This window comes from Scyliorhinus canicula, chromosome 1, assembly GCF_902713615.1.
Source record: "Scyliorhinus canicula chromosome 1, sScyCan1.1, whole genome shotgun sequence".
In the NCBI taxonomy this organism is placed as follows: domain Eukaryota; kingdom Metazoa; phylum Chordata; class Chondrichthyes; order Carcharhiniformes; family Scyliorhinidae; genus Scyliorhinus; species Scyliorhinus canicula.
The window spans coordinates 176,521,430-176,544,921 of record NC_052146.1 but is presented as its reverse complement, the minus strand read 5'-3'; the positions used below and the strand labels follow the sequence as shown (position 1 = coordinate 176,544,921).

General features: G+C 45.5%; 1 protein-coding gene across 9 annotated transcripts in view; it reads right to left on the bottom strand.

Annotated features, from left to right (window-relative positions):
• Positions 1–23,492, bottom strand: part of afdna (afadin, adherens junction formation factor a) — a 253,647-nt gene that overhangs the window by 156,011 nt on the left and 74,144 nt on the right. For all 9 annotated transcript variants that reach the window (XM_038803241.1, XM_038803250.1, XM_038803267.1 and 6 more), the window contains exons 7-8: positions 14,399–14,510; positions 12,053–12,208 (exon numbers count right to left, since the gene is read on the bottom strand). In XM_038803241.1, coding sequence (XP_038659169.1) covers positions 12,053–12,208; positions 14,399–14,510 — 268 coding nt within the window. The remainder of the gene's footprint in view (positions 1–12,052; positions 12,209–14,398; positions 14,511–23,492) is intronic.

The window sequence follows — 23,492 nt, the reverse complement described above, 5'->3', positions numbered from 1 at the left end:
TGGTATGACAACTGCTCGGCCCAAGACCGTAAGGAATTAGAGTTATGAACACAGTCCAGTCCATCACATGAATCTGCCACATTGACATTGTCTACACCTCCCGCTGCCTTAGGAAAGTGGGCAGCATAATCAAAGACCCCCGTACCTGGGTTATTCTTTCTTCCAACCTCTTCCATCGGGCAGGATGTACAAAAGTATGAAAACACACACTAACAGATTCATAAACAGCTTCTTCCCCGCTGTTACCAGACTCCTGAATGACCCTCTTATGAACTGAATTGATCTCTCCACGCATGTTCACTACTGAATAGTGCTACACTCCGTATGCTTCACCCGATGTCTGTGTCTATGTATTTACTTGCGTATCTTTTGTATGTCCTATTTTTTTCATGGATGGAACAATTTGTCTGGACTCCACGCATAACAATATTTTTTACTGTATCTCGGTACATGTGACAATAAACCCATATCCAAATTTAATAAATTAGGCAATGTTATTTCCTCAAGTCGGGAAATTGTGCAGAACATGCATCTCAGGAATATATCTGTTGACTAAGCCTGCGAATGGCTTAAGACATAGGCATGAGGAATAAACACAGTTATAAAGACTGCAAAGAATGAATTTATGCCCATTAAAGATCAAAATCTTAATACGGACTTCAACATTACTAGCCTCTCAATGTTGGAACAAATTATCAGTTTTGGACGTTATGGAAAATAATTGATAAGAGTTTGATGAAGAAGGGCGAGAGAAGGTTCCTGTGGACTATTAACTCCGGTATAGAACTGTTGGGCTGAACAGCCTGGTTTGTATTTTATGATAACTAAAATGTTCCCTGGGTGTTCTGCAACCACTTCCAGTTTAAGGAATCAAATTTAGATCTACAAGTTCAAACATTCAACAACATCACAATGATACAGTACGGAAGGAAAGTACTCAACCCATAGTGGCTCTCTTTGACAACCCACGCAATTAGTTTTATTACTTTTACTATGTAATTCTTTCACCTTCAAGGGCATATTCCATTCCCCAAGTTATTTCTGAATATACTTCCACAACTCCTTTAGGCTATGCATTCCAGGTCATAACTCGGTGTGTTTAAGGGAATTCTCAGCTAACTTTTGCTTCTTTTGTCAATTACCTTAAATTTCTACACTCTGGTTACCAATCCCTCTGCTCCAAAAAAAGGCTCTCCTTCTATACTCTACTAAACTACTTAGGATTTTGCACACCGCTTACATTTCTCCTTAGTTCCGCCCCAAAAACAAATTTAACTTCTCTGAAATCCTGTATTTCTGGTACCATTCTGGCAACTTTCCTCTATAGCTTCTTTGAAGAATGGATATCCTTCCTAAAATGTCGGGCAGAGAACGGAACATAATACTCTAGTTGGACCTAACCAGTGTTTATAAAAGGTTTAACATAACCAACATTTGCACTCCTATCATGACAATGGATCATAGACACAAATTACTTAGACATGTGCTTTTAAAAAAAGGACATACCAGCAAAAACTGGCTAGGCTGTAAAGAAACCACAAATAGAAAGATTACACTTGACCAATTATCGAGAGAGAATAGAATATCACACCTTTTCCAGAGACACACTTCAGAGGAAGAGATGCAACCTGTGGCTGCAGAGATAATGAAAGCCAATACCACAACAGAAACCATATATCCCAGACTGTGGACATAACCAGAGTTGAAGGAAAGCAGTATTATGATGCCCGGCCAGACCCCAACAGTGGCTAGGATACTGGACAGAAACCCCTATATTTTATTTCAATTTTGTTGGACTATGAAGAAAAAACACCTCACTTCAGGAGTGATTTCAAGCAAAATAGGGTTACGGTATATCAAAAACAAAAAAATATCTTTATCATACAAGAAATTAGCTTACAACCTTTAAACAATGCTAATCAATAGTAAAACAACAACACTCAACTCCTATTTTTATTTCCACTCAAACAACAAAACCTTCTCAGATCCCAATCCACTTTTAAATTAAGTTAGTACTGAGGAATGAGTATTATAGAGATGTCTTGAATACTGTACTTTGATAAAGAGATCTTTTGAGACTGCTTTAAAGAAAAAGACCTGACACCCTGTTAGAATAGTGTAGAATCATAGAATTTACAGTGCAGAAGGAGGCCATTCGGCCCATCGAGTCTGCGCCGGCTCTTGGAAAGAGCACCCTACCCAAAGCCCACACCTCCACCCTATCCCCATAACCCAGTAACCCCACCCAACACTAAGGGCAATTTTGGACACTAAGGGCAATTGATCATGGCCAATCCACCTAACCTGCACACCTTTGGACTGTGGGAGGAAACCGGAGCACCCGGAAGAAACCCACGCACACACGGGGAGAACGTGCAGACCCCACACAGATAGTGACCCAAGCCGGGAATTGAACCTGGGACCCTGGAGCTGTGAAGCAATTGTGCTAACCACAATGCTACCGTGCTGCCCAATCAATGGCTGTATTTCTTCAGAAAGCTTCCCAGCTCACCATCCAGCATAAAATTAAAACTCTGAAAAGCCAAACCCTGACTGCTTCAACCCCTGGCTCCTCCCATTAACTACATTATCTTACTAAACTAAACACAATGTCTCTATTTAACTACTCTGCAGGGAACCCTCTTAATATAAATAAAAGTCCATTAGTCTCAACTTCTCCGGTGCTTTACTCTAGCTCAAAAAAGCCCAGCTGTCTTGCAAACCAGGACTTTTAAAAACAGTACAGGAGCAGTCATAAACACACTAACCCAGGCTTTTAACCTTTACTGCACTGAATACATATAATACGTAGCCATGATGTGGAAATGCCGGCGTTGGACTGGGGTGAGCACAGTAAGAAGTCTTACAACACCAGGTTAAAGTCCAACAGGTTTGTTTCAAACACGAGCTTTCGGAGCACGGCTCCTTCTTCACCTGAAGAAGGAGCCGTGCTCCGAAAGCTCGTGTTTGAAACAAACCTGTTGGACTTTAACCTGGTGTTGTAAGACTTCTTACTGTACATATAATACAATCTATCTGAAATTCTTGTATTCATCACAGTAGTTTCTAGGAGTAAGGAATGTTTAGCTTTTTTCACCCATCCAGGAATAAAGTAGTAAAGGGGTTTTTAAAAAACAACATCCCTCGTCTGTGCGCTAATCTGACGTTCTACTGTGCTAGTATATGCTGAGAAAGTCACAGGTGAAGAATATTCACGAGGTAATTCAAACATTCAACATTCAAAGATTTTGCTCCGATTGCTGGAAGCAATTCACAAGTCACAGTCGAAAAGGAAATAGAGCAGCTCCTTTAGCTAACCTGCAGAACCAAAAATCTCCAAACCAATAGCTCAACTGTCAAAGTCAGTGCTCCTGGAATCACCCAACTTAATAGCCACAATGCTTCACCTGGACAAACCAAAGATGGATTTGTATATCAGTAGCACAGTGGTTCGCACTGTTACTTCACAACGCCAGGGACCCGGGTTTGATTCCTGGCTAGGGCTACTGTGCAGAGTCTGCACGTTCTCCCCGTGCCTGTGTCGGTTTCCTCCGGGTGCTCTGGTTTCCTCCTACAAGTCCCGAAAGACGTGCTTGTTAGGTGAATTAGACATTCTGAATTCTCCCTCAGTATTCCCGGACAGGCGCCATAGTGTGGCGACCAGGGGATTTTTCATTAACTTCATTCTAGTGTTAATGTAAGCCTATTTGTGACAATAAAGATTATTACACTTTTGCAAGTCTTTCGGGACTTGTGGGAGGAAACCGGAGCACCCGGAGGAAACCCACGCAGCAACCCACGCAGACACGGGGAGAACAAGCAGACTCCGCACAGACAGTGACCCGAGCCGGGAATTGAATCTGGGACCCTGGCGCTGTGAAGCAACAGTGCTAACTACTGTGCTACCATGGGTTTTTGTAGGTTTTAACCTATTGTGCAAAACAATCAGTATTTTATGGTTTAGCCATTCAACACAATAAGAATGTTTCTCAAGGGTTCCATCGGTACTCTTGGGGGATGTCGAAAGGTTTCCGTGGCCATAAACATGGAAACCTTCAATCCTCCTAAAATATGTTACTATCCACTTGTTCATTTTTCTTCCTTTGAGTTTTTCATCGGCAAATTTTGAAATTATTCCACACCTACCCAAGAAAACATTATTAACATATCAAACAGAGCAGTTCTAAAACCACTGCTACTCCCTTCTCACGATATTGCATTATTTTCTTTAAAGCAAATGCAATCAATGTACACATTTAGAACTTCAGCCACGGCCTGTGCTACAACAGGATCTCCTTTTTGGTCCTATTCAGTTCCACTCTTATTTTAACTTTTTAGAATTTAGATGTATACAAACGTATTGTTAATAGTAGACATTTGGTCTCATTTTTATGCTAACCACTAATCTCATACTCTCACTTTACCCCTATTTTCTTTTGCAGGTGTCCAATGTACTATAGATCCAGCAGAGGGCAGCAGAGCAAAGCTACTGATCAGCTGTTCTGGGGGAATTTGCATACGTGCAGTGCGGTCAGCCTAAGTTGAAGGTGAACCGGCGAAGGAGACCCAAGGAGTTTGAGTGAAAGCAAGCATCCAGCAGAGGGCAGCAGAGCAAAGCTACTGATCAGCTGTTCTGGGGGAATTTGCATACGTGCAGTGCGGTCAGCCTAAGTTGAAGGTGAACCGGCGAAGGAGACCCAAGGAGTTTGAGTGATAGCAAGCATCCAGCAGAGGGCAGCAGAGCAAAGCTACTGATCAGCTGTTCTGGGGGAATTTGCATACGTGCAGTGCGGTCAGCCTAAGTTGAAGGTGAACCGGCGAAGGAGACCCCAGGAGTTTGAGTGAAAGCAAGCATCCAGCAGAGGGCAGCAGAGCAAAGCTACTGATCAGCTGTTCTGGGGGAATTTGCATACGTGCAGTGCGGTCAGCCTAAGTTGAAGGTGAACCGGCGAAGGAGACCCAAGGAGTTTGAGTGAAAGCAAGCATCCAGCAGAGGGCAGCAGAGCAAAGCTACTGATCAGCTGTTCTGGGGGAATTTGCATACGTGCAGTGCGGTCAGCCTAAGTTGAAGGTGAACCGGCGAAGGAGACCCAAGGAGTTTGAGTGAAAGCAAGCATCCAGCAGAGGGCAGCAGAGCAAAGCTACTGATCAGCTGTTCTGGGGGAATTTGCATACGTGCAGTGCGGTCAGCCTAAGTTGAAGGTGAACCGGCGAAGGAGACCCAAGGAGTTTGAGTGATAGCAAGCATCCAGCAGAGGGCAGCAGAGCAAAGCTACTGATCAGCTGTTCTGGGGGAATTTGCATACGTGCAGTGCGGTCAGCCTAAGTTGAAGGTGAACCGGCGAAGGAGACCCCAGGAGTTTGAGTGAAAGCAAGCATCCAGCAGAGGGCAGCAGAGCAAAGCTACTGATCAGCTGTTCTGGGGGAATTTGCATACGTGCAGTGCGGTCAGCCTAAGTTGAAGGTGAACCGGCGAAGGAGACCCAAGGAGTTTGAGTGAAAGCAAGCATCCAGCAGAGGGCAGCAGAGCAAAGCTACTGATCAGCTGTTCTGGGGGAATTTGCATACGTGCAGTGCGGTCAGCCTAAGTTGAAGGTGAACCGGCGAAGGAGACCCAAGGAGTTTGAGTGAAAGCAAGCATCCAGCAGAGGGCAGCAGAGCAAAGCTACTGATCAGCTGTTCTGGGGGAATTTGCATACGTGCAGTGCGGTCAGCCTAAGTTGAAGGTGAACCGGCGAAGGAGACCCAAGGAGTTTGAGTGATAGCAAGCATCCAGCAGAGGGCAGCAGAGCAAAGCTACTGATCAGCTGTTCTGGGGGAATTTGCATACGTGCAGTGCGGTCAGCCTAAGTTGAAGGTGAACCGGCGAAGGAGACCCAAGGAGTTTGAGTGATAGCAAGCATCCAGCAGAGGGCAGCAGAGCAAAGCTACTGATCAGCTGTTCTGGGGGAATTTGCATACGTGCAGTGCGGTCAGCCTAAGTTGAAGGTGGTTTGTGGAGGGGCTGTTGGCAAGTGACAGTTAAACCCGAAACACTTCGTGAGTGTTTCCCACCCTACCTCCTCCTCTAACCAACCCCCCCACCCCACGGTGGTTGGGAAGCGGGAGCAGGGGCCTGTCGTGAAGGTGAGTGAGTGCCTTTAAATTTGCTTAACTTTCAGCGAGAGCAGGGTTTGAGGTAATATCAGGTAAGCTCTTCCTTTCTTTTTCCTTTTCTTGTTTTTTTTTAATCTAGAAGTGATGTCAGGGAAGGCAGTACGATGCTCCTCCTGCAGAATGTTTGAGGTGAGGGACGCCGTCAGTGTCCCTGCTGATTTCATCTGTGGGAAGTGCACCCAACTCCAGCTCCTCAAAAACCGTGTTAGGGACCTGGAGCTTGAGCTGGATGAACTTCGGATCATTCGGGAGGCAGAGGGGGTCATAGATAGGAGCTTCAGGGAAGTAGTTACACCAAAGACTGGAGATAGATGGGTAACTGTAAGAGGGACTGGGAAGAAGCAGTCAGTGCAGGGACCCCCTGCGGTCGTTCCCCTGAGTAACACGTATACCGTTTTGGATACTTGTGGGGGGGGGGGGACTTACCAGGGGTAAGCCATGGGGTACGGGCCTCTGGCACGGAGTCTGTCCCTGTTGCTCAGAAGGGAAGGGGGCAAAGGATTAGAACATTAGTAATTGGGGACTCAATAGTCAGGGGCACAGATAGGAGATTTTGTGGGAGCGAGAGAGACTCACGTTTGGTATGTTGCCTCCCAGGTGCAAGGGTAAGTGATGTCTCGGATCGTGTTTTCCGGGTCCTTAAGGGGGAGGGGGAGCAGCCCCAAGTCGTAGTCCACATTGGCACTAACGACATAGGTAGGAAAGGGGACAAGGATGTCAGGCAGGCCTTTAGGGAGCTAGGATGGAAGCTCAGAGCGAGAACAAACAGAGTTGTTATCTCTGGGTTGTTGCCCGTGCCACGTGATAGTGAGATGAGGAATAGGGAGAGAGAGCAATTAAACACGTGGCTACAGGGATGGTGCAGGCGGGAGGGATTCAGATTTCTGGATAACTGGGGCTCTTTCTGGGGAAGGTGGGACCTCTATAGACAGGATGGTCTACATCTGAACCTGAGGGGCACCAATTTCCTGGGGGGGAGATTTGTTAGTGCTCTTTGGGGGAGTTTAAACTAATTCAGCAGGGGCATGGGAACCTGGATTGTAGTTTTGGGGTACAGGAGATTGAGAGTATAGAGGTCAGGAGCACAGATTTGACTTCGCAGGAGGGTGCCAGTGTTCAGGTAGGTGGTTTGAAGTGTGTCTACTTCAATGCCAGGAGTATACGAAATAAGGTAGGGGAACTGGCAGCATGGGTGGGTACCTGGGACTTCGACGTTGTGGCCATTTCAGAGACATGGATAGAGCAGGGACAGGAATGGTTGTTGCAGGTTCCGGGGTTTAGGTGTTTTAGTAAGCTCAGAGAAGGGGGCAAAAGAGGGGGAGGTGTGGCGCTGCTAGTCAAGGACAGTATTACGGTGGCGGAAAGGATGCTAGATGGGGACTCTTCTTCTGAGGTAGTATGGGCTGAGGTTAGAAACAGGAAAGGAGAGGTCACCCTGTTGGGAGTTTTCTATAGGCCACCTAATAGTTCTAGGGATGTAGAGGAAAGGATGGCGAAGATGATTCTGGAAAAGAGCGAAAGTAACAGGGTAGTTGTTATGGGAGACTTTAACTTTCCAAATATTGACTGGAAAAGATATAGTTCGAGTACATTAGATGGGTCGTTCTTTGTACAATGTGTGCAGGAGGGTTTCCTGACACAATATGTTGACAGGCCAACAAGAGGCGAGGCCACATTGGATTTGGTTTTGGGTAATGAACCAGGCCAGGTGTTAGATCTGGAGGTAGGTGAGCACTTTGGAAACAGTGACCACAATTCGGTGACCTTTACGTTAGTGATGGAAAGGGATAAGTATACCCCGCAGGGCAAGAGTTATAGCTGGGGGAAGGGAAATTATGATGCCATTAGACATGACTTAGGATGTGTTGGTTGGAGAAGTAGGCTGCAAGGGTTGGGCACACTGGATATGTGGAGCTTGTTCAAGGAACAGCTATTGCATGTTCTTGATAAGTACGTACCAGTCAGGCAGGGAGGAAGGGGTCGAGCGAGGGAACCGTGGTTTACCAAAGAAGTGAAATCTCTTGTTAAGAGGAAGAAGGAGGCCTATGTGAAGATGAGGCATGGAGTTTCAGTTGGGGCGCTTGATAGTTACAAGGAAGCGAGGAAGGATCTAAAGAGAGAGCTGAGACGAGCAAGGAGGGGACATGAGAAGTCTTTGGCAGGTAGGATCAAGGAAAACCCAAAAGCTTTCTATAGGTATGTCAGGAATAAAAGAATGACTAGGGTAAGAGTAGGGCCAGTCAAGGACAGTGGTGGGAAGTTGTGTGTGGAGGCTGAGGAGATAAGCGAGATACTAAATGAATACCTTTCGTCAGTATTCACTCAGGAAAAAGATAATATTGTGGAGGAGAATGCTGAGACCCAGGCTATTAGAATAGATGGCATTGAGGTGCGTAGGGAAGAAGTGTTGGCAATTCTGGACAAGGTGAAAATAGATAAGTCCCCGGGGCCGGATGGGATTTATCCTAGGATTCTCTGGGAAGCCAGGGAAGAAATTGCTGAGCCTTTGGCTTTGATTTTTAGGTCATCATTGGCTACAGGAATAGTGCCAGAGGACTGGAGGATAGCAAATGTGGTCCCTTTGTTCAAGAAGGGGAGTAGAGATAACCCCGGTAACTATAGGCCGGTGAGCCTAACGTCTGTGGTGGGTAAAGTCTTGGAGAGGATTATAAAAGATACGATTTATAATCATCTAGATAGGAATAATATGATTAGGGATAGTCAGCATGGTTTTGTGAAGGCTAGGTCATGCCTCACAAACCTTATCGAGTTCTTTGAGAAGGTGACTGAACAGGTAGACGAGGGTAGAGCAGTTGATGTGGTGTATATGGATTTCAGTAAAGCGTTTGATAAGGTTCCCCACGGTCGGCTATTGCAGAAAATACGGAGGCTGGGGATTGAGGGTGATTTAGAGATGTGGATCAGAAATTGGCTAGTTGAAAGAAGACAGAGAGTGGTAGTTGATGGGAAATGTTCAGAATGGAGTTCAGTTACGAGTGGCGTACCACAAGGATCTGTTCTGGGGCCGTTGCTGTTTGTCATTTTTATAAATGACCTAGAGGAGGGAGCAGAAGGATGGGTGAGTAAATTTGCAGACGACACTAAAGTCGGTGGAGTTGTAGACAGTGCGGAAGGATGTTGCAGGTTACAGAGGGACATAGATAAGCTGCAGAGCTGGGCTGAGAGGTGGCAAATGGAGTTTAATGTGGAGAAGTGTGAGGTGATTCACTTTGGAAAGAATAACAGGAATGCGGAATATTTGGCTAATGGTAAAATTCTTGGTAGTGTGGATGAGCAGAGGGATCTCGGTGTCCATGTACATAGATCCCTGAAAGTTGCCACCCAGGTTGATAGGGTTGTGAAGAAGGCCTATGGTGTGTTGGCCTTTATTGGTAGAGGGATTGAGTTCCGGAGCCATGAGGTCATGTTGCAGCTGTACAAAACTCTAGTACGGCCGCATTTGGAGTATTGCGTACAGTTCTGGTCGCCTCATTATAGGAAGGACGTGGAAGCTTTGGAACGGGTGCAGAGGAGATTTACCAGGATGTTGCCTGGTATGGAGGGAAAATCTTATGAGGAAAGGCTGATGGACTTGAGGTTGTTTTCGTTAGAGAGAAGAAGGTTAAGAGGTGACTTAATAGAGGCATACAAAATGATCAGAGGGTTAGATAGGGTGGACAGCGAGAGCCTTCTCCCGCGGATGGGGGTGGCTAGCACGAGGGGACATAGCCTTAAATTGAGGGGTAATAGATATAGGACAGAGGTCAGAGGTGGGTTTTTTACGCAAAGAGTGGTGAGGCCGTGGAATGCCCTACCTGCAACAGTAGTGAACTCGCCAACATTGAGGGCATTTAAAAGTTTATTGGATAAGCATATGGATGATAAGGGCATAGTGTAGGTTAGATGGCCTTTAGTTTTTTTTTCCGTGTCGGTGCAACATCGAGGGCCGAAGGGCCTGTACTGCGCTGTATCGTTCTATGTTCTATATGCATTGGGCTGAGCTCTGTACTGAATTCAGAGCTTGACATTCATCATATAGTTTCACTTTAATCTTTATATATTTTAATTCATTCAAACAATTATATATTTGGATGTATTCCTTTCGTCCTTGGGGGAATGGGTCTCGTCTGCGCCCAAACTGCCTTCTCTTTAAAGGCCTCCCATTGCTCATTTATGGTTTTACCTGTTAATCTTTGTTGCTAATCCACCTGAATGGATCGTTTTGGTCTCTATGGATATCAGCAGAACAAAACTTTTTAACATAAAAGCTCTATGCTTAAGAAGACGTATGGTATGTTGGCTTTCATCAACAGGGGGATTCAGTTTTAAGAATCGCGAGGTTTTGCTGCAGCTTTATAAAACCCTGGTTCGAACACACTTGGAATATTGTGTCAGTTCTGGTCGCCTCATTATAGGAAGGATGTGGATACATACATAGATACATAGAAGATAGTAGCAGGAGGAGGCCTTTTGGCCCTTCGAGCCTGCTCCGCCATTCATCACAATCATGGCTGATCATCCAACGCGACAGCCTAATCATGCTTTCTCCCCATAGCCTTGGATGCTTTGGAGAGGGTGCAGAGATTTACCAGGATGCTGCCTGGACTGGAGGGCATGTCTTAAGAAGGAGGTTTGAGGGAGCTAGGGAAGAAGGAAGAGAGGTGACTTGATAGAGGTGTAGAAGGTGATGCGAGGCATGGATAAGAGTGGATAGCCAGAGACTTTTGGCCAGGGAGGAAATGGCTGTCACGAGAGGGACATAATTTTAAGGTGATTGGAGGAAGGTATGGGGAGATGCCAGAGGTAGGTTCTTTACACAGTGGTGGATGCGTGGAATGCACTGCCAGCGGAGGTGGTGGAGTCAGAGTCATTAGGGACAATTAAGCCACTCTTGGATACCAACCTTGGACTCTTGGTACATGGACAGCACTAAGTTGAAGGGGTATAGGTTAGGTTGATCTTAGATTAGGATAAATGGTTAGCACAACATCATGGGCCGAAGGGCCTATACTGTGCTGTACTGTTCTATGTTCTATATGCAGTATAAAAGAGCACAATTTTTTTTGTTCTATTTCCTGGCAGACATTTGATCAGTGTTGGTACTTTAGGCCCCCACGAAACCTAAACAGATTGTGTAACTGAGATAAATTAACAGAAGGCTTCATGCTCGTTGACTGATCTAATCTATACTTGGAGAACAGAAGACTGTGTCCTAAACTTCAGTGAAGATAACTTCTTAGGCTTCATATGACAGAGTAGTGTCATTTTTATGCCCGCACTCTGTACAGATTCCCAGACGTTAAGACTTCAACTACATTCCTACGGCACATGAGAAATACAGAATTATGGCTACACAGCTAAAACCATACAAAGAAAATGGGATGTGGTGGGAAGGATAGAATCATCTCAAGTATTTCTCTCTTTCATATTGTCTGCCTTTTGCTAGAGAGTCAATTTTTATATCGTCTTCACTATATTAGTTTGTGACTTGTACTCACCAATGCTAACTTGGTTCTTAAAAGTGTTAAGTTAGTTTAGAGTGGCTATGATAGGCATTTCATAGGTAGGTAGATTCACAACAATACTAATGTTGCAATGATCATATCTTTGAATCACTATCTCCTGTAATACAAAGTTCTAACTATATTATTAATACAAGAGCAATCAGGTTTTACAAAAATTTGCCACAGGTGAACCAAAGACCTCAGTTTCTCTAACTGAATGTAGCAATATTTAAATTAGACCAAAGGAAATTATTTCTATTTGGCACAAATTAAACTGTATTAGAAACACAGTTCAGCAGCGCAGACCTTTCGAGAAGGCAAAATGAACTCTTCAACTGTTTCCAGTTAGCAATACGATGAAACCTTTTATATTAGTAGAAGGCAACACTTACCAGGACTCAGTTCAACAAGGTATGGCAGCTTTTCAGGAGGCAATGATGAACCATAGCTTGAATTATCATTCCTTTCTTTTCCTTTTGAAAACCTTCCATCTTGTTTCTTTGGGATATAGTCAGATGGTTGTTTCTTTAACTGAAAAACTAAAGTACCTACAAACAAAATTAAGTGAAGAAAAATATTAATCATTGGTCAAGTCACAGCTAGAATATCATGTACAGTCTTGGTGAGAAGAAAGCTAGCCATTGAGGAATATATTGTAGAATCCCCACAGTGCAGAATTGGCCATTTGACGCGTCGCATCTGCACCAACCCTCCAAAAGAGCACCCGCCCCATCACTGTAACCTCACCTAACATTTTGGACAATTTAGCGTAACCAATCCACCTAACCAATCCACATAACCTGCACATCTATGGACTGGGGGGAGGAAACCAGAGTACGCGGAGGAAACTCACGTAAACACAGAGAACATGCAAACTGCACACACAGTCCCCCAAGGTTGGAATCAAACCTAGATCCCAGATGCTGAAGCACAGCAGAGCTAACCACTGTGCCACCATACGGCCCATATCTGCACAAATTGTTGAAGGTGGCAGGCAAGCTTCAGAAAATGAGTTAAGGGCGACAGGATTCTTGGCTTTGTAAATAGAGGCATTTTGTAGAAGAGAGAAAAACGGTTATAATCAACTTTTACAAAACACTGGTTCAGCCTCAACGGCAGTGTCCCCAATTCTGGGCACAACACCTTAAGCAGGGATATCAAGGCATCAGAAAGGGTGCAGAAAAGATTAATGCAAATGATTCCAGGGATGAGGGACTTCCGTTACATCGCTAGATTAGAGAAGCTGTACTCTTGGAGAAAATGTTGATGGAGTTTTGATAGAGGTGTTCAAAATCATGAGGGGTCAGACAGGGAGAAGCGGTTTCTCTTCATGAAACTTTCGGGAACAGGGGTATCTGAGCAAGGAGATGTAGGTATTCGGTCCCTCACACCTACTCCACCTTATAAGATCTGTAGAATTCCTACAGTGTAGGAGGCCGCCATTCGGTCTATTAAGTCTGCACCCAACCCTCTGAAAGAGCACCGTAACTAGGCTCATTCCCCCGCCCATCCCCGTGACAGACAAGGAGTATGCACCTGAGCGACAGACAAAATCTGTGGGTGTGTGTGTCTGCGAGCAATAAAACTGTGCAAGAGCAAGAGAGTCCCAAGAACAAGTGTGTGCATACATGTGCAAAACAAATAGCATGTGTGCACACCGTGTGACATTGCACGCGTGCTGTGACAAAGAATGTGAGAGCACATGTGAGCATTGTGTGCATGTGAGACAAAGATAATCAGACAATGGTACCACTGTAGAATCATGGAACTGATGCTTTACATGTTTTTTTTTAAATTTAGAGTACCCAATTATTTTTTTTTCTAATTCAGGGGCAATTTAGCGTGGCCAATCTGCCTAACCTGCACATCTTTGGGTCGTGGAGGTGAAACCCATGCAGACACGGGGAGAATGTGCAAACTCAACACGCACAATAACCCAGGGCCGGGATTCAAACCCAGGTCCTCAGCACCGTGATGTGGAGATGCCGGCGTTGGACTGGGGTGAGCACAGTAAGAAGTCTTACAACACCAGGTTAAAGTCCAACAGGTTTGTTTCAAACACGAGCTTTCGGAGCACGGCTCCTTCTTCAGGTCCACCAGGTGCAATGTGCACCTGAAGAAGGAGCCGTGCTCCGAAAGCTCATGTTTGAAACAAACCTGTTGGACTTTAACCTGGTGTTGTAAGACTTCTTACTGTGCTCAGCACCGTAGGCAGCAATGCTAACCACTATGTCACCTGCCACCCCTACTTTATATGTTTATAATGACAAGGGGATTCTCAGCACCACTGTTTGCCTTTCCTGGAGGTGGTAGGGAGTCATCTTCTTGAACCTCTGCTATCCTTTTTCTGTAGATGCACCTACAATGTTAAGCGTTACAGGATTTTGACCAAGCAACGATGGAACAGCAATATATTTCCAAGTCACATTGTGTGAATTGGAGATGGTGTTCCAATGTGCCTACTGCTCTTGTTCTAGGTGACAGAAGCATATTTTCAAGAATGTTAGAATGTCAAAAAATGAGTTATATCTAGCAAAAGCATCTGTTCAAGATCAGTAATCAGTAAATTTCCTGAACATTCTATTTAGACAGGCAAATATTCACTTTGCATTCTCCTAACATACTTAAACTGTTCACATATCTACCCATGTTGCTATTATTGGCATGGTAAAAGCAAGATGGTGCAATTTGCACTCTTTCGATACAAATATATACATGGAAGAAATAAGACGGCTCACCTTTGTCACTTGGCCAGTCTCTGAAAATCTGGAGTGGACATTCATCGTCATCAAGTAGAGTCTCTCTTGCACCTTTATCATCAGAATGTTGTGCACCAGGTGGCAATATTACCTATTTAAGATATAAGCAAACCAAAAAATCAACTTCTCCAGTTGGCATTCAATTTAACAAGAGTCCAAAAGTTTGTGCTCTTCAGCTTTAAATTTCAGAATGTGCACTCAGCACTTGAGAAAGAGAAAATTAGTAAAAGTGAAAAGGAAAGCAGAAAAAGTGGAATTAGTTAGAAAAGTAAACAATTATGGAGCAAAAAAGTTTAAAAAGCACTTTTACATTCACTGGACATCTCAAAGCACTGCACAGTCGCTAAATTACTTACAAGTGTAGTCACTGTTATAGATAAACAAGTAACCAACCTAGATCAGGCATTGGCAACCTTTTAAAACCAAACGGCCAAATCACATCAAAATTCAGACTAAGTGGTCGAACAGCCCACAGAAGAATACCCATTTGCATGACTGAAAATGTACAACTTAATACTATCGATAATTGACATGATTAATAACAGATGAATGAAACATTGCACTTAGTGTTTCCTTTCTTGACTCAGAAAGAACGGCAGCCATGCTAAGTTGGACCTGGTGAATATTTCTACTGTCGTTAACATTACCTTTACTTCCTGTAGTTTATTGTGAGAGAGTAATTTAAGGTGAAGTCATGACAGGGTAGCTTGGTGATGCGGAATGCTCCTCTTATCCGATTTGGGCAGTCAGTCACCTCCAGTGCCCAGGGTGACCACATATGTAGGATGTGTCTACATGGGGGCTTGTCACAGTATCATTGAAGCCTACTTGTGACAATAAGCGATTATTATTTTTTTGTTATTATTAACTGCAGTTACTTGAAATCCGTGTTGTGAAACTGCGACTGGAGTCACTGTAGAACATCTACAGGGATGAGATCTTCATGGATAGCACATAGTGAGATGGTCACACCGCAAGTAAAAGAGTGCACAGGAAGAAGGGGAATGGGTGACAGCCTGACAGAGCAAAAGCACAAGGCAGGTAGTTCAGGAGTCCCCTTGATCCATCTCCTTCCCTAATAGATCTTCTGTTTTGGAGACTGGGAAGATGGTTTCTCAGGGGAATGCAGCAAGAGCCAGGTCTATGGACCCCTGAGTGACTGAACTGCACAAGGGAGGAAAAAGAGCAGGACAGCAATAGTGTTAGGGAATTCCATCGTAAGGAAAACAGCTAGACATTTCTCCAGCCTCCGACATGACACCAGGATAGTACGTTGTCTCCTTGGTGCCAGGTCAAGGATGTCACCGAACGGCTGCAGGACACTCTGAAGGGGAGAATGAACAGCCAGAGGCTGTGGCCCATATTGGTACTAATGACATGGGTAAGAGGAAGGATGAGGTCCTGAAAGCCGAATATAGGTCGCTAGGAAATCAATTTAAAAGCCAGGTCTTAAAAAAAGGTAGCAATCTCTGGATTACTCCCAGTGCCACTGCTAGCAAGAAGAGGAATACAAGAATAGACAAGATGAATGCGTGGCTGGAGAGATGATTATAGAAAAACAAAATGAAAATCGCTTAGTGTCACGAGTAGGCTTCAATGAAGTTACTGTGAAAAGCCCCTAGTCGCCACATTCCGGCACCTGTTCGGGGAGGCTGGTACAGGAATTGAACCGTGCTGCTGGCCTGCCTTGGTCTGCTTCAAAAGCCAGCAATTTAAAGGATGGATCTAGATTCCTGAGGCATTTCGGGCCGTACAAGCTGAATGGGTTGCACCCCAGCAGGACCAATAATCACACAGGGGTGTTTGCTAGTTGAAATTAGGGTCCTAAATCTAGACAAAGAAAATTATAAAGGTATGACGTGCGAGTTGGCTAAGATACACCATGACAATGAATAGGCAAGGCTAATATTTAAGGAATGATGTATGCATTGCAACAGTTATACATTCCACCCTGGCACAAAAACATGACAAGAAAAGCAACCCAATCATGACTTACAAAATACATTAAGAATAGTATTAGGTCTTCCGGTGGCGGCTGTGAGGGAGTAAGTCACACATTTGGTGGCTCTCGCTCTGGTCGGACTTTTGGACCTTTTCCCCCAACTTTTTTGTGCTTTTGAGCGCTGGATCTGAAGGCACTAAGGCACTGATTCCATACTTAGGTGTATTGAACTAAGAAGCAGAAAGAATCGTAAACTGTTGAAGAAGTGGGCAAGCAAGGGTAGTGTGGAGACAATATGTCTCCACACTACCCTGCTGCTGAAGACAATATGGCCATGTCCGGACCCCGATGCAGACAGCCCAGCCAACAACGGAGCATCTGTTGAAGGTCATCCAAGAGGGCTTTACCTCGCTGAAACAGGACAGTTTAGACCCGATTCATAAATCAATCGAGCGCCTGGAGCACAGGCTGGATGCCCAGGATCGGACGATCCAGAAGGTGGAGAAGGCGCTGGAAGAGCAGGAGGATCACCAAATGGTGGTGGAGGTGGAGATGGGGAGCCTGAAGGACCAACAAAAAAGGCTTCTGGAGAAGGTAGAGGTCCTGGAAAATAGGTCCCGTCGGCAGAATTTAAGAATCGTTGGTCTCCCGGAGGGGGCCAAGGGAGTGGATGCTGCCGTGTATGTGACAGACATGTTCCAGAAGCTGTTGGGGAATTATGTCTTCCCTTGTCCGTTGGAGGTGGATAGGGCGCACAGAGCGCTAGCGAGGCAGCTGCGAGTGGGGGGCCACCCCCAAGCGATGGTGGTCAGGTTCCAGGACAAGGAGCAGGTGCTACAGTGGGCCAAGCGCACATGGAGCTGATGGCGGGCCAAAGAAAGGAGATGGCTGATCGGCGAAGGTGGGGGCAGAAATATTGGTGGGCTTGTGGGCCATGCAATTGGGTAAAGCCCTGGGGCCGGATGGATATCCGGTGGAGTTCTATAAAAGGTTCTCCGAGATAGGAGAAAATGGAGTTTAATGTGGAGAAGTGTGAGGTGATTCACTTTGGAAAGAATAACAGAAATGCGGAATATTTGGCTAATGGTAAAATTCTTGGTAGTGTGGATGAGCAGAGGGATCTCGGTGTCCATGTACATAGATCCCTGAAAGTTGCCACCCAGGTTGATAGGGTTGTGAAGAAGGCCTATGGTGTGTTGGCCTTTATTGGTAGAGGGATTGAGTTCCGGAGCCATGAGGTCATGTTGCAGTTGTACAAAACTCTAGTACGGCCGCATTTGGAGTATTGCGTACAGTTCTGGTCGCCTCATTATAGGAAGGACGTGGAAGCTTTGGAAAGGGTGCAGAGGAGATTTACCAGGATGTTGCCTGGTATGGAGGGAAAATCTTATGAGGAAAGGCTGATGGACTTGAGGTTGTTTTCGTTAGAGAGAAGAAGGTTAAGAGGTGACTTAATAGAGGCATACAAAATGATCAGAGGGTTAGATAGGGTGGACAGCGAGAGCCTTCTCCCGCGGATGGAGGTGGCTAGCACGAGGGGACATAGCCTTAAATTGAGGGGTAATAGATATAGGACAGAGGTCAGGGGTGGGTTTTTTACGCAAAGAGTGGTGAGGCCGTGGAATGCCCTACCTGCAACAGTAGTGAACTCGCCAACATTGAGGGCATTTAAAAATTTATTGGATAAGCATATGGATGATAAGGGCATAGTGTAGGTTAGATGGCCTTTAGATTTTTTCCATGTCGGTGCAACATCGAGGGCCGAAGGGCCTGTACTGCGCTGTATCGTTCTATGTTCTATGTTCTATAGTGGGGCCGATGTTGGTTAGGGTTTTTAATGAGGCAAGAGACAGATCACCAGGCTGATCACCTGGGATGTTAGAGGGTTAAACGGGCCGGTAAAGAGGGCACGTGTGTTCGCGCATCTGAGGGCACTGAAGGCGGACGTAATTATGCTACAGGGGACTCATCTGAAAGTAGCTGACCAGGTCAGATTAAGGAAGGGCTGGATTAGCCAGGTCTTCCACTTGAGGCTGGATACTAAGACCAGAGGAGTCGCGATTTTGGTTAACAAAAGGGTGCAATTTGAGGTGGGTAGCACAATTTCGGATGGGGGAGGTAGATTTGTCATGGTGAGTGGCAAGCTCGAGGGTAGTTTTGGGGTGTTGCCCACAGGTGAGGCTGTGGAACAGCTTTGGAAGGCTAGGGGTGCGATTTACGAGCATGGGGAGAAAACCAGTAGAATGGTGACGCAGCAGCTGAGGATGAGGGAAGCGGCCAGGGAAATAGGGATGGTAGTCAATGGGGGGGGGGGGGACACTTGGTAGGGGATCCGGCAGGGCTGAACAAGGTGTTTAGGGACTTCTACAGTAAGCTTTATACCTCAGATCCCCACGGGGCCGGAGGGGATGAGACGCTTTTTGTACAGACTGACCTTCCCAAAAGTGGGTAGGGGGTTGGTAGGCGGGCTGGGGGCCCCGATTAGGGCCGAAGAAATATTGGTGGGCTTGTGGGCCATGCAATTGGGTAAAGCCCTGGGGCCGGATGGATATCCGGTGGAGTTCTATAAAAGGTTCTCCGAGATAGTGGGGCCGATGATGGTTAGGGTTTTTAATGAGGCAAGAGACAGAGCGTTTTACCCCCGACAATGTCACAGGCCACCATCTCCCTGATACTGAAACGGGACAAAGACCCGGAGACATGTGGGTCCTACAGGCAGATCTCTCTGCTCAACGTAGATGCAAAATTTTGGTTTCCAGGATTGAGGACTGTTGTGCCGGACGTTATTATGGAAGACCAAACCAGGTTCATCAAGGGCAGGCAGCTGGTGGTCAATCTAAGAAGGCTCCTAAATGTGATCATGATTCCCCTGGAGAGTAGGGAAGTTGAGGTTGTCGTGGCAATGGATGCCGAAAAGGCTTTTGACCGGGTTAAGTGGGACAATTTATGAGAGGTGTTGGGACGATTTGTGTTCGGAGAGGGCTTTATCAACTGGGTTAGGCTGTTGTACCAGGCTCCGGAGGCTAGTGTAAGGACGAATGGGACAACGTCTGACTATTTTAGACTGTACCGAGGGACAAGGCAGGGGTGCCCCCCCTCTCCCCACTGCTGTTTGTGCTAGCAATAGAGCCGCTGGCAATTGCTCAGAGAGCTTCAAGGGGCTGTTTCAGGGGGCAGGGGATGGAACACAAAGTCTCCTTATACGCCGACGACCTGCTCTTGTACGTCACGGATCCAGTGGATGGGATGGATGGAATCTTGAGGGAATTCGGCCGGTTCTTGGGGTATAAACTGAACATAGCAAAGAGTGAATTGTTTGTAGCCCAGGCGAGAGGCCAGGAGGATCAGCTGAGGGGGCTGCCGTTCAGGTTAGATGGGGATAATTTCAGGTACTTAGGGATACAGGTGGCGCGGAACTGGGGCCGGTTGCACAAGTTGAATTTATCTCAGTTGGTGGAGGAAATGAGGGTCGTGTTTCGGAGGTGGGATGTGCTCCCACCATCACTAGCGGGGAGAGTGCAGACGGTGAAAATGACGATCCTTCCTGATCGTATTCCAGTGTCTCCCCATTTTCATTCTGTGGTCCTTTTTTAAGAGGGTCAATAAAATAATTATGGGATTTGTGTGGGTGGAAAAGTGCCCGCGGGTGAAGAGGGTAATGCTCAAGAGGAACCGAGGGGAAGGGGGGCTGGCGCTGCCAGATTTTCGTAATTACTACTGGGCGGCCAACATAGCTATAAGGAAGTGGATGGTGGGTGCGGGGTCGGATGGAGGCTGCTTCGTGGGGGCACCAGTTTGGCAGCCCTGGTTATGGCACCCCTGCCGCTCCCGCCGGCAGGGTACTCCACCAACTCTATAGTGGTGGCGATTTTGCAAATCTGGGGCCAATGGAGGAGGCACATGGGGGAAGTGAGAGCATCGGTTTGGTCCCCAATTTGCGATAATCACTGTTTGCCCCGGAGAATATGGACGGTGGGTTCCGAATATGGCGGAGGGCTGGGATTGAGGATGGGGGATCTGTTCTTAGATGGGAGTTTCCCGAGCACGAGGGCGCTGGAGGAGAAATTTGGGCTGGCGAGAGGGAATAATTTCAGGAACTTGCTGACGCAGAACTTTCTACGCAGACAGACTCCATCCTTCCCATGCCTGCCATTTAGGGGGATCAAGGACAGGATAGTGTCCAGTGGATGGGTGGGGGAGGCGAGGGTCTTGGATATATATATATATATATATATATATATATATATATATATATAAAGAACTTATGGGGCAATGGAGACGCAGACCGAGGAGATGAAGCTTAAGTGGGAAGAGGACTTCTGGGCGGAGGCATTCAGTAGGGTAAACGCGACCGCAACATGCCCTAGGCTCAGCCTGATCCAATTCAAGGTCATCCACCGGGCCCACATGACAGTGGCCCGGATGAGTAAATTCTTTGGATTGGAGGCCAGATGTGCGCGAGGACCAGTGAATCATGTCCACATGTTCTGGGCCGGTTTTTGCACTATGTTCATTGTTCTCTTTGCACACTGTTCTGTACTGTTGTTGTTTACAATGCCAAAAATTGTTTATAAATAAAAGACTAGTATTAGATCCAAAGTGGACTATATAAAATTGGGAACTGTGAACAGTTTAAAATTCAGCAAATGACAACAAAGAAATTGATTAAGAGAGGGAAAAGAGAACGTGAGAATAAATTTGCAAAGTGGCATATAAGAAATTTATAAAAAGATTAGCAAAGATAAATGTAGGCCCGTTACAAAGAAAACAGGAGGATTTATAATAGAGAACAAGGAAATGGCAGAACAAAAAACTACTTTAGTTCAGTCTTTACAAAGACGACACAAATAACTTCCCAGAAATGTTAAGGAATCAAGGGTCTGTGAGACGGAGGAATTGAAGGAAATTAGTATTACTTGAAAAATAATGCTACAGACATGAATGGAAGTTGGTAAATCCCCAGGGCCTGATAATCTATATCTCAGGGTACAAAAGGAGGTGGCCATAGGAATAGTGGATGTGCTGGTTGCCATCCTCCAAAATTCTGTACATTTCGCTAGTCACAGCGGATTGGAAGGTGGCATATGTAACCGAACCAATTAAAAAAGGAGAAAACACGGAATTACCGACCAGTTAGCCTGTCATCAGTAGTGGAGAAAATGCTGGAGTCTATTATAAAGGCTGCGATTCAGAAAATATCAATGGGATTAGACAAAATCAACATGGATTTCTGAAAGGGAAATCATGTTTGACAAACATACTGGAGTTTTTTTGAGGACATAACTAGTGCAATAGATAAGGGTGAACCAGTGGATGTGTTGCATATAGATTTTCAGAAAACATTTAATAAAGTCCCACATTAAGAGGTTAGTGTGCAAAGTTAAAGTGTATGGAACTGGGGTAATATATTGGCATGGATTAGGAACTGATCAGCAAACCGGAAACAGTAGGATTAAGAGTCTTTTTTGAAATGGCAGGCAGTGACTAATGGAGTCCTGCAGAGATCAGTGCTGGGGCCCCATCTGTTCATAATATCCATTAATGCTTTGGATAAGGGAACCTTCCAAGTAATCCTTCCAAGTTTGCTGACGATACGAAACCTGGTGGAAATGTGGGTGGTGAGGAGGATGTCAAGAGGCTTCAAGGTGATTTGTTCAAGTTGAGTGAGTTGGAAAATGCATATATAATTGCAGCAAGACATCCCTGCTCCTGTATTAAAGTCCTCTTCCTCCGAAGGCCAACATAGCATTTGCCTTTGTTAGCACCTGCTGCATCTGTGTTCTTACTTTCAGCGACTGATGTACAAGGATACCCAGGTCTCACTGCACATTCCCCTCTCTCAATCTATAACCATTCAGATGATAATCCACCTTCCTGTTTTTGCTACCAAACTGAATAACCTCATATTTATCAACATTATACTGCGTCTGCCATGCATTTGTCCACTCAATCAAATTGCCTAAATCACACTGAAGCATTGCTCCATCCTCCTCTGTTCTTCCCCCACCCTGCTGTGTCATCTGCAAATTTGTAGATATTACATTTCGTGCTCGAGTACAAGAGCAAGGGTGTCTTACTCCAGCTGTACAGGGCCTTTGTGCAGTTTTGATCTCCTTATCTAAGAAAGGATAAACTTGCCATAGAGGGAGTACAAAGGTTCACCAGACCGATTCCTGGAATGGAAGGATTGTCTTATGAAGACAGGTTGGGTCAGCTTGGCCTGTATTCACGAACTTAAAAGAATGAGAGGGGATCTAATGGAAATGTATAAATTTCTGAAAGGGCTTCCAGAGGGGGGCTACAACAAAGCGTCACAGTCTCAAGATACGGGATAGGCCATTTGGACTGAGGTAAGGAAACACGTCATCACTCGAAGGGCACAAAGAACAATACAGTACAAGAATAGGCCCTTCGGCCCTCCAAGCCTGCGCCGATCACATGTCCTATCTCGACCAAACAACTGTATTCTTCTGTACCCTTCACAGGTAGAAGCCTGTGAAATTCTCTGTCACACAAGCTGTGGAGACCAATATATTTAAGAAGGAAACCGATAAGATTTCTGGACTCTGAAGGTGTTGAGGGGTATGGGGAGAGCGCAGAGTAAGGTGTTGAGATAGAGGATCAGCCATGATAATATTAAATGGCAGAGCAGGCTCAGGGTCTAATGGCCAGCCACTGCTCCTATTTTCTATGTTTCTATGAGACAGCTACCCTTGCATTTTTTTTTGCACATTCTTTTAAACCCTCTGATCTCAACTCTCATGTGCAGTGTTTGTGAACTCTCGACCGCTCACGCTGTTGTGAACTTGCGGAATCTCTTCCTCCCCCTCCATCATTATCTTTTTGGATTTTCAGACCTTTCTTTTCTACATTGTTTTGAATTCTTGAAACTTTTCCCCTCTCGCACTGTTTTTCATTTTAAAAGTTGGGTATATTTTCGGCATGACAAATGAACCACATTTGGTTCCATACTGAGCAATATTTGGCTCGCAAGCCATAGGTTGCTGATCCCTGCACTTAAAAGGCAAATCAGCAACAATAGAGTGTAACAGCAGCTTTCTTGCCAAAAGGACAGCACTTAAGCTGGTCATATTAACGCATTTCATAAATGTGATCATTAGGCAAAGTACT